This window comes from Colias eurytheme, chromosome 3 (genome assembly GCF_061535395.1).
Source record: "Colias eurytheme isolate Ceu_HAF_F1 chromosome 3, ilColEury1 Martin Lab GWU primary, whole genome shotgun sequence".
NCBI classification, from domain to species: domain Eukaryota; kingdom Metazoa; phylum Arthropoda; class Insecta; order Lepidoptera; family Pieridae; genus Colias; species Colias eurytheme.
Genome location: NC_142982.1, coordinates 9,878,793 through 9,895,479, shown reverse-complemented (window position 1 = coordinate 9,895,479; position 16,687 = coordinate 9,878,793). Strand labels below are relative to the sequence as shown.

Sequence of the window (16,687 nt, the reverse complement as noted above, 5' to 3'; positions counted from 1 at the left end):
TGACACGATATTTCGATCCCTTTTGATATTCCCAGAGGTTCAGTAAAAACGTAAAGATTATGTATCCTACAATAACAGCACAATAGCTATACTAGGCGCATATAGTACCTATACTGTACCCCGCGGTTTTACCAGCATTGCTCCGCTCGTATTGGTCTTAACCTGATGATATATAGCCTACAACCTTCCTCGATGTATGGGCTATCTAACACCGAAAGAATTTTTCAAATCATACTCGAAGTTCCTGAGATTAGGGCGTTCAACCTAACATATAAACTCTTTAGCTTAATAATTAATTAATTAGTATAGATTCTATATTACCGAAACTGTCTTTGCAACCCAAAGCCAAGAAACGTACCTACATTATCGTTGATGGTCAATATTAATGTCCATACACTAAATCTGTTACAGTTACGTACAATGCACAAAGGATAGCGACAAGGATTAACGAATTTCTAATGCCTCCTATTCAACGGAACAGATCTGCTCACAATAATCATATCATAAATCATGGGTTATTTTCGTCTTGTTGCCGTTTATATGTACTTGGTTAAAGGGAAAATCGAGATGTAATGGCCTTGAACTTTTTTATGTTATTGACATAGACAAAGGCAATTTATTTACATAGAAAGATGAAAAACAGAAAATATATTAATGCGATATGATGTACTCTAAAATTAATTGTTTGAAAAAAAAACTTAACTTATTTTTTTTTCACGTTCGCAAACAGATTTTAGTACTTACAAGCTAGTTTCCAAATGCGTTAAAATTTAAGAAAAGTTATTAGGGTTGATTTGTCTTGCTATATTACTTGCTCTGTGGTTGGCCTTACTCGGCCCCTGTATATCCTACATTATAATTATTTTTTGTTTAAATATTTTAAAAAGTTAATTAATCAGATCGTAATTACGATAAACAGTGTAAATGAAAAATATTAATAATAAACTCATTTAATTCCCTATCATATTAAAACAATTTATCGTATTTATATGAAAATTATATAATAGCTTTCTCTACGCGACTCTGATATTATGTCTAACAAATTACATACCTACCTAGGTATCATAAATAATAAATTTATGCGAAAAGTTTTTGTAACAATCAAATAATCTTATTATTTTAAAACTATAAGGATATAATATTTGACTCACCAATTTTATGCAACAACAAGTATTAACAACACTAAGTATAAATAAAAGCTAATTAACACAACACTCGTAACTTTTATACACACAAAAAGTTTTCAACTTTTATAAATAAGAAGAAGGTGCCGCCAAAACTTCTTATTCAAAAATGCCACAGATAATTAAGCGTTCTTTATTTAAAATAGCGTCATAATGGAATTATTTTTCTTTTTAAAAGATTCGCGAAAATTTTCAGCCAGCGCTCGCATACAAGAGACAAGCATTTAGCGTCTGCAGCATCCGCAATCTCGTGGGAAACTGGCGGGAATTTTCGCGACAGCGGGAAATCGAGACTGAGATTACGTTGGCTTATTTCGTAGCATATTATACGCATTTTTCTATTACTTGTCTTTCGTACGGGATTGAGCTTTATTATTAAATTAATCTATTCTGGAATATTTAAATTTTAAAATATTTAATTTTGAATACAGATAAGATTATTATTATTCATAATTAATGTTTAATTTAAAAAAAATACGATATTTAGGTACACTTCTCGGATTCGAACGTTCGGTTTTTAAACGAACGTTCACCATAGGTATTTGCTATCTTTTGCTATTGTTTGTTTTGCTATAAATATATTATGTTGGTGCTTATTAAGGTGCATAAATAAAAAAAAGAATTGTGTTTTATTGAAAACAAATACACACTAAGGTTTGTTAGTTTATGTTTATTTTATCCTTGTATGTAGGTCCCTAACTAGACTAATGATGCATAACATTTTCGTTCATCTTTAATTACGTTAAAATATATAATAAAATAAGGCACTAATTAATTAATATACAAAACGCACTTAATTATTTATGACAAAAATAACATTATTAACGCCTGCTAAATAATAATAGCGCAGCGTTTACTTTTCCATTTTGCTGTTCATTACTGCATAAACAGAGTATCATAATAACTTGACAAAATTCCAGACGCGCAATGCATAAGAATCATCTTGAAGATCTCAACAAAATGTTTACATTTTCTGCGAAGGCTTACATTATATGCGTTAATTGACAAAATGCAGCTTTTCATTCGAACCCATTCATTATAATTCAAGACGTGTCAGAGATGTTCGTGAATTCAATTCTAAGGTACTCTATTAAGGTATATAAGTATCAAGTTAGAAATGGATTTCTTGCACGCGTGTCTTATTAGTACATTATATTAATTTACTTCAAATCCAATATGAATTAAAATTATTTGAACAGAATATCAAGTATACTTAACGGTATAGGTAAGTAACTACTCAAGTAGGTTGGTAGTAGTTAGCTAGATAGTCTAGATACTTACAGTGTTATACCACGTTATACTATCCTTCCACAAGATAAAATGTAGAACCTGTAGCACCTAAGTACCTGCATGGATAAATATCAATATTTATGAGGAGAAAAGGTAATTATTTATAACTAAATGGAAGCTTCAAAATAAATCACCCAAATTATTTTTAACGAAATGTTCTTAAAAACCCGAACCTCAAAAATTATGCAATGATGAAATATATCCTAACCGTTTTCCCTCTGCCGTTACAAAGATAATTTTTACCGATAAGGCTGGTTTTAATTTACTCAGTCACAGAGAACCAGCGTCAGCACTATTTCATAAATGAATAAAATTACTTTTACTAAAAATATGGCAACTAAAGAGATTCCTTATCACTTTTGTAAGAAAAAGAAAAATGTGCGTAGGTAATTCCTTTTCATAAAATATTTCATAAGGTAAAACTAGTACTGAAGAAATCTTTAAAAATTTTGGTTAAAAATTCTCTGCTTCACTTCACAGTTCACTTCTACACTATAAAAATGAATGCAATAAAGACAGAGCTAAATTATTTTAAGTAAGTTTGCCTTAGAAAAATATTTCCAAAGGTACGCCATCCAGAATATTTCGTAACGTGACAATAGTTTTAAAACAGCTACTGTCGCTGAAATAACTGTGCCTTAGGCACAAAATACATAATAGTGAGGGCCTAAAGGCAGATTCCTAATCTATCAGCCTGACAAAAATAAATTGAATGACCCAAAACTTTTTTGTGCCTCTTTATAATGCTCGCCTACATTGTCGCACTTTGTTACAAAAATATTATTATGGACCGTTTTCTATAGACCATGACTATTATTTGCATACTTGGATTATTATTAGATATGAATACATACATTTTTACTAGACTTATTCTGTACAATGCTACCTATTGTATTGTATTAACCATGTATTAACTTAACTGATCGTTATTCATTTTAAGAACTCGTAATTTCACTCTATTAAATGTTACAATTTACTTATAAGAAAGTAAAGATAATTAGATGGAGAAAGTTGATCCATTATGATTATTGTCCCTCTAAGTAGAACCAAATTTATTGTAAGTGCAGAGACATGCATTTTTAGGCAACAGGCAACACTTAAACCAACCGTCATCGTCTGTCTACGCCTCCGAGGTCTACGCCGTCATCTATTAACACAGATAATAAACCACCATGTGCAAACTACGAAGCAACTTTGTACTCGTGTCAACTATCAACACAGATAATAAAACACAAATTTCAGTAAAAACTATTGTAATTCTCCACAATTGCTTATAGTAACTTTCACGAACGTGGTCCCGCCTTTGCTCCCGAACCGTTCAATCTTCTTCAGAACATCCAAACCGGAGATCACGTGACCGAAGACTACGTGCTTTCCATCGAGCCATCCCGTTCTGAAAAAAATATTTATAAATTATTATTATTATTATCAATATAGCAAATGGCATTCAAATCTATGGGTACTTTTTAATTTACGATTTTCCGTATTCAATATTTTGCCATAAATGGCAGATTAGGAAATTTGGTATGAGATAAAGTTGAAACAATATTTTATTAACGCAAAAGAAAATTCCTGTATAAAGTATTGTTCGCCTTTTTCGCCAAAATTTGTAGAAAAAAATAATATAGGGTCATTAGGGTTTCAAAACTAGAATGCATTGTTTCTTTAGCACTAATCCTCAAATTAAGTGGCTTCCCAATTAAATATCTATATAAGGTTTCATATAAATTCAACACTATTTTACACATACTTAGCTGTACATATAAAGAACTGTGATCCATTTGTATTAGGCCCAGAGTTAACCATGCTCAATATACCGGGACCAGTGTGTTTTAATATAAAATTCTCGTCTTCAAACTTATTCCCATATATTGATTTCCCTCCTGTACCATTGTGATTCGTGAAATCACCACCTTGACACATCTGATTAAATGGTTAAGGAATACAAAAGCAATAGATACAATTTCAAATAATAACAACTTTTATGAGAATAAGTCTATTGATAACAACAAAACAAAATTATATAATTAATATCAAGTAAATATCATTGAGTATGTTTTCATTTCATTGAGAAATAATAGAACAATAGACAACAAAATCATAACATACAGACTTTCTTGTTACTACTTGAAATTTAGTAAAATGAGCTTGCAATCTAAAATCTATTATAAAATTTCTAATTTTCAATGAACTTTGGTTTATTTATTCATCTTATTAATAAAAGACTATTGAAAGTATCATTTCTAAAAATTAATTCACGCATATTAATAAAAATTATCAGATGATGGTGATAAATCTTTTATCACCATCATCTATTAAAAGGATACAAAATCCGGAATGATCCTGTGAAAGCTGCTACCCTGGTACCCAAATCCCTTTTCATGTGTACAGAGCACTCTAAAGTTTTCTGCAGTCTTTGGAACTATGTCTGCTCTAAGCATCATTATAATGCGGCCAATCTTTTGCCTATCGACACAGATGTCGAAATATACTTGCGGGTTCTTCTTTTCTGTTACCTCTGGTGCGATGGGCTTTAAAATAAATGTAATGACTCAGTTATGTAGATATGTATTTAAGTCCTTACGCTCATTTAAGTGAACAATTATTATAACATCAATGAAACAGTAAAGACTTTGTAGTACAGCTTTTTTTTATAAGCTGTAGCTTATAAAAAAAAGCTCCTGTAGGAGCCTAATCCTGTAGGATTGATCTGTACTATTTATAAAATTCAAGCCATTATATTATTATTTCTTCATACTGTAATAGATTGACCTGATTATATTTTTATGTATATTGATGAAGTAAAATATCAGCATAGTAAAACCACCTATTATTAGTATTAGATCACCTTGTCTCTTAAAAACATTATATTTTATATTAGTGCATTATATATTAGTGCTCTGTAATAATGAATTATACTCATTTAACTATATTTCATTTTGATTCTACAACTTATCTACAACTAAGTAACAAGTAAAAACTATAAAGATGTGTCCTGTCAAATAGATGTTACCAAAATGTTACGCACTGTTTCGTTCTCCATATTATTTTTTAAATTGTCACCATCACAATCACTATTTTGATACGTGTCACACATTGTTTGGAAGAGTAATTCAAGCAGGAAAATGTGGTTAATAATAAAGGCGAAGCAACTTTGTACTCGTGTCAACAACAACACAGATAATAAAACACAAATTTCAGTAAAAACTATTGTAATTCTCCACAATTGCTTATAGTAACTTTCACGGACGTGGTCCCACCCTTGCTTCCGTATCGTTCCATCTTCTTCAGAACGTCCAAACCGGAGATCACGTGACCCAACACAACGTGCTTTCCGTCGAGCCATTCCGTTCTGATAAAAAATATTTTATTTATGAATTATTACAATTGATAACACCTTATCATAATGTTAAAATGTTACGGAGATCGCAAATGGCATTCAATTCTATGGGTACTTTTTAATTTCCGTATTCAATATTTTGATTTATGGGAGTAGAATATGAAATCTGGTATGAGATAAAATTGAATACAACATTTTTAACGCAAAAGAAAGTTATTGCCTTTTCCGCCAAATTTGGAGAAAAAAATCATATAGGGTTTCAAACCAGAATGCATAATTTCTTTAGCACTAATCCTCAAATTAATTGACTACCCAATTCAATAGTCAATACCTATATAATAAGGTTCTATGATTCATATAAATTCATATATGTATACTATATTACACATACTTAGCTGTACATAGAAAGAACTGTGATCCATTTGTATTAGGCCCAGAGTTCGCCATACTCAATATACCAGGACCAGTGTGTTTTAATGTGAAATTCTCGTCTTCAAACTTATTCCCATATATTGATTTCCCTCCTGTACCGTTGTGATTCGTAAAATCACCACCTTGACACATCTGATTAGATTGTTAAGGAATTCAAGAGAATAATATACAATTTTATTTCAACAACAGTTCAAAACATGTGTTGTCATCAATTATTATTAGACATTAACCTGAATATTAAAAATACAATATTAACACAAAAATAAATAACTCAACTAGACATAGCCTCTGTCATATTTATTATGGATCAGTAGAAATAGTTATACAATTTTCTATTGTATTCCAAAAACATGACAGACCAAAAAATTATGTGTTTTATCTCTAATGTTTAAAAAATAAATCTAATTTCTAATAATAGGTTAATTTACCAAATTCACTACTACATAAGGTTTAAAAGCCAAAAGTACACAAAACATTTATCATCATCTATTAAAAGGATACAAAATCCGGAATGATCCTGTGAAAGCTGCTACCCTGGTAACCAAACCCCTTTTCATGTGTACAGAGCACTCTAAAGTTTTCTGCAGTCTTTGGAACTATGTCTGCTCTAAGCATCATTATTATGCGGCCAATCTCTTGCTTACCAGCACAGATGTCGAAATATACTTGCGGGTTCTTTTTTTCTGTAACCTTTGGTGCGATAGGCTGTAAAATAAATGTTATAAAAGAAAAGTTCACTTATAGCAATTTTAAGTTTGTAATGTTTTCATTTGAAAATACATCCATAACATTTTATTTCTTTAAAGGTGTAGAGCCTGGTATAGTTGGCTTTTAGGCCAATTTATGCACAAAAATGTTGTTGCTTTTTAATTTATGTACTTATCTATACTAATATTATAAAGCTGAAGAGTTTGTTTGTTTGTTTATTTGAACATGCTCATCTCAGGAACTAACTAGTCTGATTTGAAAAATTCTTTCGGTGTTAGATAGCCCATTTAGCAAGGAAAGCCATAGGCTATATATCATCACGCTAAGACCTACAGGAGCGGAGCAATGCGGGTGAAACCGCGGGGTACAGCCAGTATTAATATATTTCTTGTGTACAATAAAGAATAAATAAATACATATATAAAATACAACACAATACATACTGTAACAGTGTCAGTTTTTCCTTCATTAGTTTTATCCTCAGTATCTTTATCAACGCCCAGGGTCTCACCAGCATGCTTCTGTAACCAACTGTCCTCCGACCACACAGGTCTTGTGGATCCTTCTTTTATTCTCTGAGGTGCAGCTACATTCACTCTTACTGTGCGACCAAATAATTCCGAGTCGTTCTGAAAATGATGATTGAAATTTTAATACATCTAGAACAATTGTTAATGTTAAGAATTGATATGTTTAGCGTTAATTTTTACAGCTTTTTAAGTATGTATAGGATTTTAACAGTTTGTCCTATGGAGTGTTGAGTGATAATAAAGTGAAAATTATGCAAACGAACCTTTAAATAAAGTCAATCACAATGAAACTATTATTAAAATACGGGTAAAAGTTTCAGAATGATGTAATATATAGAGAAAAATATTATATTGCCGGCAAATGATTCGCGTCAACTGATCAAGATTTGAACAGCTTTGACTACACTCAAAACTAATAAATACCATGTTATCGATTGCGGCTGCTGCATCTTCAGCATTCTCAAACTCAATAAACGCAAAGCCTCTGTGTTTTTCAGTTTCATAATCCAAGGGTATTTGCACATCAACAAGATCTCCAAACGGAACAAAAGCGGCGTGTAAAACTTTCTCATCTACTTCCTCGGCTAATCCACCAACGTATATGGTACGTTTTGAGTTTGGTTTACTACTCATATTGTTATAATTTCTAAACAACGTTCAAATTTATTTGTTTACAAATTATTATAACCTCCAAAATCAGAAACCGTCACAAGCGAATTTTGATTGCCAAATGACAGTCGACACTGACAAATTGTCACCTGTCAATAGCTATTGCGTGAGATTGCGTGCCGTAGAGGGAGAATGTACTAGAGACGACATCGGCGTATACCCGAACGAGATGGCGAATCCTTACGTCAATGTTGCCAACTATTACAAAAACTTTTTATCCGAAAAACTGGCAAAATATCTATAAATGTTTGGGTATTTTTTTGTAAGATAGGTTTATGAAGAAAAAGACAGATTTGAAAAGATTTTGTTATTTATTAACTTAACTAGCGACCCGCCCCGGCTTCGCACGGGTGCAATGCTGATACTAAATAGTAAATACACTACAGAAAAACTGTGAACGTTGTATATAAAAACATAGCGGCCCGCTCCGGCTTCGCACGGGTATAAAATATATAGCCGGGCGGCCGGCCGGTACAAGCGCGGATCCAGGGGGGGGGGTCATGGGGGTCATGGGCCATGCCCCCCCCTGGGCCATGTGCACGACCTAAGTGGACCACTAATTTAATATTAACTTTTGAAATTAACAAAGTAATATTGTTCAACATGATTTTTTATTAACTTTTGAAACATAAAAGTAATATTATAGAACAATGAAATCAATTTCAAACGGAAGAGAATATAGGTAACAAAAATTAGAGGAAAAGTTATTTACGATCGATCTGAGATCGGGATTAAAAAAACTATAACTGCGGAATAAAGTTTAATGGTAAAGTTGTAGGTATTTAAAATATTTATTACAACTTTTGCTTTTACACTTCTCGCAATTAACCACAAATATCGAAATATCCCAGTTCATATATTTTTTATAAAAAAACAAGGCTAAAGTTTAGATATCATTTCAATCAATGGTAAATAATAATAGAAAATACAGTAAAATTAGGACAAAAAAGGTCAAGTGCGAGTCGGACTCGCGCACCGAGGGCTTCGAACAAACCTAATTGTTTTATTATGTTGTATCTTTAAATGTTGCTTGTAGCAATTTTTTCTTTGTCTGTGCTATAGGACGTGGGGAGTACCTTGTAGGTTGTGATTCCCTTGCAAGTAGTTGCTAGTTTCAGAATATGCGGTTTTAATTGCTATTTCTTCTGATTCAGATTCAAATTGAATTTGAATCAGAAGACAGAATAATATCTTATAAAACAGATACGGGAATAATTACGAAAAACATGAATTTTTTATTACATTATATAAAAAAAAAATTAATCTTATAACCCCTTTACTCATGAACGCAAATGTAATGTAGGTATTCAATAATTGATATTCACATCAAAAACTTAGGTCTATTATACCTTTAAGCAGTAATAAAATCAAATTTCTATGTCAACGCAATTAGAAGATACAGCCGTAAATGTAGTCTAATAAAAACGTACTGGAAATAGTTCAAATTAAAAGCAAATTAAACGAAATACATTTATTTGAAAATGAACAGCAAAATGACGGTAGAAATAAATGGGCAGAGGGTCCGCGATAATGTGCGCGCGAGTAGCAGACGAAAATGGACGACTCCGCCGCTCGTTCGTTCTTATAAAGGCGCGCCGCACCTCGGTGAGGAAGGCGCGGGGGGTGGCCTTCCGGATTTTACTCCAACACCGCCTCTCCTGACGGGGCAGGGTCCTCGCTGCCTTCAGTGGCAGCTGCAGCTCGTGTGGAAGGGCCAGCTTCGCAGTCTTCAGCGTTATGATGTGCATCGTAACCTGGAATATACAAAAAAACCGACATTGAAAAAAAAAATACTTAAACCAATGCAAATGAGGAAAGCTGAACCGGAAAACCGAACCGTGTAACAAACTTTACACAAACATTAACATTTAATATTAAAAAAACATTTCACGATTTTGGGGAAAATTTTACCCTGTACTGGTATCCCTAATGTTAATCACATGATTATACCATAAATTTGAAACTACGTAAAAACAAATGGCGTCCTGAACAACAAGAACACTTCGTAATTTAGTCGGATAACACAAAAAAATGTTTACGTCTATTTCGATGAAAATATTATATATTTGTAGATAATTTCACATTAGAGTTAATGAAAATGTATCAACTATATCCAGTTCTATAAAACAATATACTTCAAATAAGTTTACTTACGTGTGAAAGGTAATATTTGGTAATCTTCGTTCCGGCCGATTTTTACAACCAATCACACTACAACGCACCATATTTTCACTTAAAGTCGGATTAAAACAGATCACTGTCAACGTTTATTAAACTTTGAAGTCACTTAACAGCGAGAAAAAACAGAAAACTAGCAAAACAATGGACTGTAGCCGCTTGTTTGGGACAAACTGCCTTTGTCCCCAACAAAAGAAATCGCATAACATGAGAGAAACAAAAAACAATGTTTCTGTCTCTCTTGCTCTTAGCTTTATAGTCATAAGTGTATTTCTCTCACGCATTCCTTGTCATTTTAGTGCCTCCTCTATGGTTCATTCTCACTCTACGTTGCGTGCATTTGGCGTGCACAAGAAGCTTATAGATAATACACTGGAGATTTCAGTATGAACATTAGCTTATAACAAGAAAATATGACCTTGAATGACGCCTGTATGTTTTTTATCCCTTTTACGCCTAACTAACTACCTAGGTGTGAAAGGGATAAAAAAACATACAGGCGTCCTTCAACGTCATATTTTCTTGTTACAAGTTAATGTTCATACTGAAATCTCCAGTGTATTAGTTAAAAGCTTCTTGGGCGTGCATTTTGCGTACATTGCGTAGCAATACAGATAACATAGTATTATATTATCTGTGTGTAAGTGCTCTGAAAACTTAAAATTTGAATTAAAATTTTGAATCAAGCTAAGCAATAAATAATATAAAGGATATCATAATATTATTATGCTATAATAGGGCGTATTCAGAAAGAAAGCTTGAAACTTATAAGCGCTTAAAGCGCTTATAAGTTTCAAGCTTTCTTTCTGAATACGCCCATAGGCATGACGACAGTATCCATAAATGATCTTATTAGTGTTTTTAAGGGAAAATGTATAATTAATAAATTAAATATAGTGACTTAGAAATCTTAAAAACATTAAGATTAATGAGATTATCAATAAAATAAAACATTGAAATTGTGCAGTTGGCCATTTTGACTAAAACACGCGTGACGTCACGCTTAAGTAAACAACTCACGGCAGATGTGTTTTGTTGTTATGAATATGTTGAGAATACGCATTTTTATTTATTTTCTATTGTTTCAAGTATGCTTTATCGACTCAGAACAGAAATATAATTGCGAATTCACAAATACATGGTTCGGGGTGCTCCGCGCCAACTTTATACAATCATTTCTTATTATTTTCTCGCTTGAAATAATTACTAACACATTTTTGAGCATTATTTTTATGTGGATTCACACTGCAATACTGCACACCACTTATAAACTTTGAAATTCGTTTCTATAACACATATTAAATAAATATTTTTTTTAATTTTCTTCGCAATGCGTACAAATAATTACGTATTTACTAAAGAGTGACATGACGCCTACGCCATGACATCTGCGAGCTGTTTTGGCACAGATAAATATTTTTTGAAAAATGGCTTTTATCTTCGTTGAATTTAAGTATATTACCGAAATATATGTTTTTTCTTGTATAGTAAACGTATACACACATTATGGAAGAGAATTTCAAAATCTTTCGTCATGCCTATTACATATTTGAATAAAGCATGCTAAGAATGACATTTTATGTGACTTCATATTTTGCTTATTCAATAATTTTTTACATACAGATAAATAAATTACTTCATCAATATGACCGATTTGTAACAAAATTGTAGTCACGCACATAATAATTATTGGAAACTTACTTTCCGTGTAGCAGCTATTACCCAATATTACGGAAATTCAGTTTACCTTACTATACCTACATATACTATTAATACTAATAAGATAGGTAAGTAAAAGAAAAGTTTTCTTCAGGATACGTGGGTAAAACATTAATTAAATAGTTATCCAGAAAATATTCTTGATATTACACATATATATCAATAACCATCGTCAATCCTATCCGTTTAATGCTTAGTTTAATGTAATGCAACTTTATGTCATTCCAAAGTAATATTTCTCTAAAAGGCTGCTATAAACTCTCTTTGATCACTTTGATCGTAGATAGATAAACTTTATAGATTAATTGAATATTCCATCAATTATCTAATACAAGAAATCATTCAGGGACTAGACTGAAAAACTTGTTCTTGGGTGTGTTTTCAATCTAAAGACAGGTTTGTTCCAAGAATAAGAGATGTTACTGTAGTTAAATGATAATAAAGGTATTTTTTTAATTTCAGAACGATTTGACAATAAATAACAAGTGTGATGGGATTTAATCTATGGATTTAATTAAATAATATCCTAAACAATTTGATTTATGTATAGGTATCAAGTTTTTTTTCCATCCAGACGTAAAGTTCTCGTTAATAGAAATTACTCTAGCACAAGCTAGCCACTACCTAGGTATACATATAGGTAGTATATTTTTAGTTCGTGTGTAAAAACACTCAATACCCGTTTTCCTTGGTCACGGCATCACGCGTGAACGGGTGGACCGATTTCGATAATTCTTTTTTTTAATAATATTCCTTGAAGTACGAGTATGGTTCTTATGGAAAGAAAACATAAACATGTAGGTACCACAGGCGAACGCAGGGCGAACCGCTAGTTTTAAATAAAATATTGTATTGTATGTCATTCATTAATTACTCGATTAACATAAATTCTGCATTTGTCTAAAGCGTGTAAACGACATTCTGATTAAATTACGAACATAACTTTTGATCGCTATCATCGTAATCAAGTAATATATTCAGTACTAAACAGAGAAATATCTTATTAACACGTTCGCGGACAGTAACGACCACAGGCGCCTAGACAGCTAAAAGTGATAGGACAGTACGTCTGTCGACGTATCAGTTTTTACTTGCATAAAATCAGTACGCCAAACGACGAGCGATTTTTCATACTATCATAAAGAACGGCATGTTGTACTGTCATCACAGGTATAATTACGACTTTTGTACTGTCACTGCATTATTTACAAAAATTCGTCAAAGGAAGGTACTTCCACGCATACATTCATATTTTTTTACCCCTCTCCCCGCGCACACTACGCCCGTGGGCGTCATGTTTGCATACGGTTAGTCGAGTACTGCGCCGCTGCGGTGATCCCGCGTGCCGCGTGTGAATTGTTGTTTAGAAAGTGAGTATTTTGTTTCCAACGTAATTTAATTGTTTTACTCATACTGGATGTACTAATTCAAGTCTAGTTGCTTATGTAAACAACATATTTATGTTGCTATTGTTTGTTGTGAACACGATTTTGTTGAACTAAATTTGTAACGGATATTTTTGCAGATGGCGTCTTGAGACTCGTTCGAAAAAAGAACAAAAACGTCTTCAAGACCTGTTTGATGCAGCGTCTACCCCTGAATCGAGTCAAGACCTATTTGCTGATGATGGTGACTATGAATCTGACGCTGAGTACTTACGACATTTACGCCTATATCCGTTCTGTCATATCATATGGTTTTTTAACCATGTGTTGTAACACTACGCCCCTGGGCAATGTATGAAAAAAAGTAGTGTCTCAGTAGCTGCAACCTGTAAGCCATACTGTCCGCGAACGTGTTAAATTTCCTGAATCTGAAATGGCTAAATTACAACGATGATTCTAATAATTATAAATGGTTGAACTACCTACTTTCATTAGGTATGTTTATTATTTTTTTGTTTTTTGTTTTTAGGTAGGCATTTCTTAAAGTTCCAGTTGATAAAAATAACAATGATAATGGAAGACTCGACTGGAAGAAAAATTGTAGTTATGACAAACCAAAAATAAACCAAAAAGGATATAAATAAAATAAAAAATCGTCACAATATAATTACATTTGCCATAATCGTACCGTTTGAATGAGTGCATGCTTGTTATTTAGATTACCGAAATGGTGCATGCTTTTGTGTGTAGGTAAAGTGTTTGCAGTGAGCTTTTAGGACACGGCGTTTTCAACCATATAACAATATTTCCATTCATTAATTGGAACAGTGGCAGAACTTTAGTAATTCATGTGCAGATAATAATAATACGTTACTTTTAATTATATTTATATTTGTACATACATATCTATTCAGGTATAAGATGCGAATCATTAAACACCTGACAAATAGGAACACCTACCAGTGGATAGGCATATTAATTGACGATGTCACGGTATAACTACTGAACAGTTAAATCCATAGAGCCTTTGATCGGTGAGTAATCTGAAATTCTATCTTTAGTTACACATACATGGTTGTAGGCTGTACCGTTTATTTCATGTGTTTAATTAAGCTTGAAATGTAATTGAATACGTCATAGCTGACTAGTGGATTAACAAAATGCTTTATTGAAAATGATATCGAAAAGTAACAATTTCGCTCCCAATTCCAAATCAAAGAAACTCTAGATAGCTACCTATGCTAGAAGCTGAACTATTTGTCCTTATAGAAAATCTTGCACAAAGGAACTCAAACTAAGATATTTACTAGCCGTCTAGCCGATTGAAGGGCCTACAGCCTACTAGTACCTACTCTAGGCACTATAGTAGGTATCATATAAATATTTTATACATTTCTCATACTATGATATTAAACCCTAGCGGCTAAAAAATAATCTAAGAAAAATCATTTAAGTACATTTTTCAAGTATGTACTATGTACTTACCGTTAACGCATCCAATACCACCCTCACGGCAATGATCAAGTTACCTGCGGAGGATCTAGTCATATGTGAAGTGTTTCCTCTCAATAGTAACATCTTTACAAAAACATTGTTAACTATTATGCGCATGAGAATTGAGATGGGCGTTAAATCCTTTCAAAGTTGGCAAGGTTCCTGGTATCGCTATTCTTGACCCCTATTGAACCCGGTTATTTTGTTAGCCTTACGCAATAACTGATGACAGATATTATAGTAGCGTTTATGACTTCAAATCTATACTTGTTAGAAGCACCGTTCCTGCACCATTAGTTACAAGAAATTGTGCAAGTTTATATATAAATGCGCCTGCGCTAACAATATAACAGGCCATCTCATTTAGTACGATGTTTAATTCGAAATACTTGTCGGCAATCATTTTTTCATAGGTTTATGCAGCTCATCTAAGGTAAATAGACTTTTTCTGTAATGCAGACAGCAGAACCTCAGGAGAAAAATTATGTGCAAAGAAAACTATAAAACAGCTTCGAGATTCCACGCTTCGACCAACCTGAAATTATTATTTAATATAGAAATCCAAATCGTATAAACATACTTATTTATAACGTGTGATCTTTTCTAATTTAAGCTAAATAGGAAAAATAAAAATGTTTTAAAATATTCGGCCTATAAAAATTCATACAGTTTTTGTGTAATATATGAACATTCTTCATCCATAGGACAATAACTTTACACTTATAAAGTTATAATTGTTCCACTCAGCTTTGCATAGGTACGAATGATTGATCTAACAATGTTTGTATAATCACAAGAGCAGAGGGAAAAAATCGCTCTTAACATGCTTATGATGATGAAATATAGAGTCTTGTCTATTATAGAAACTTTATTTGAATATAAAAATTGTAAAACAACAGTGGTTGAACCGCAAATGCAAATAATACTAATTACTTAATTATTCAAAAACACAGACACGGTTGAAATTACACTTATGATATTTCGACTAAGACAATTCTTGTAATAATAATTCAGGTAGGTATTTGGAAAAAATTCTCGAACAAAAATGAATCCCGAATCAATTTTTGAGAGCGCTTCTTTTCGTATGTCGTGTGAAAGCTTCCTTATTGAACCATGCCACTAATAATTTTCCGCTTTATCATCTTTTTACAATTGAATGACTTCTGGGTGTAGGTACCACTAATAAAACATACATTAAAGACTTATATTTTTTGACATACATACACATGATTTAAAATAAATAGGTTAGGTTAGGTAGGATCGACCAAGAAGAAAACCATATTTTGCATTTATAATGATAAACCTACGAGTATGTACTCTCCTTGAAATTATTAATGTTGTCATGATATAATACTGAAATCGTGTGAGGTCCAATTAAGACCACAAATAATTATTTTACGATCACCTATTCCATGATTCAAAATTTAAACGCTTTATTGAAAGGGCTTCCGTCTTATCCTTCTTATTCATTAACACTCAATCGACCATAAGGTTGTTAAATTTTGGTCCCCCCAACCATAATTCTCGCAATGATGAGAGAGACTAGAGGACTATCGATCTAATGAGCTATCATTGCATTGAATATCTACTGAATTATCCGAACGGGAAAAACAAAAGCATTTGGGATGTAAATAAAGAAGCTTAAAAACTTTTAATGTACTTTTAATTGCACTTCTTACCAAATCTGTATAAAATCTTTGAAACATGCTTTTACAGAACTTTACTTTACTTAACTTTACCAAATCGCAACCTAATTTG

The 16,687-nt window shown here is 32.4% G+C and overlaps 2 protein-coding genes and 1 long non-coding RNA gene across 3 annotated transcripts; all 3 read right to left on the bottom strand.

Moving 5' to 3' along the window:
- Window positions 1-3,710: 3,710 nt before the first annotated feature.
- On the bottom strand, window positions 3,711-5,670 carry LOC149909922 (peptidyl-prolyl cis-trans isomerase-like). The gene is made up of 4 exons (XM_090120050.1): window positions 5,503-5,670; window positions 4,802-5,005; window positions 4,225-4,397; window positions 3,711-3,867 (listed from the first exon to the last, which is right to left on the bottom strand). The coding sequence occupies exons 1-4, from the start codon at window positions 5,569-5,571 to the stop codon at window positions 3,723-3,725; spliced, it is 591 nt and encodes a 196-aa protein (XP_089976176.1). The 5' UTR covers window positions 5,572-5,670; the 3' UTR covers window positions 3,711-3,722.
- Window positions 5,670-8,214, bottom strand: cyp33 (peptidylprolyl isomerase cyclophilin-33). The gene is made up of 5 exons (XM_090120049.1): window positions 7,908-8,214; window positions 7,398-7,583; window positions 6,748-6,951; window positions 6,206-6,378; window positions 5,670-5,826 (listed from the first exon to the last, which is right to left on the bottom strand). The coding sequence occupies exons 1-5, from the start codon at window positions 8,115-8,117 to the stop codon at window positions 5,682-5,684; spliced, it is 918 nt and encodes a 305-aa protein (XP_089976175.1). The 5' UTR covers window positions 8,118-8,214; the 3' UTR covers window positions 5,670-5,681.
- Window positions 8,215-9,609: 1,395 nt separating this feature from the next.
- Window positions 9,610-10,668, bottom strand: LOC149909920 (uncharacterized). Its single transcript, XR_016458619.1, has 2 exons — window positions 10,308-10,668; window positions 9,610-9,907 (listed from the first exon to the last, which is right to left on the bottom strand). It is a non-coding gene; the product is annotated as an uncharacterized LOC149909920 (long non-coding RNA).
- Between the last annotated feature and the right edge of the window lie 6,019 nt (window positions 10,669-16,687).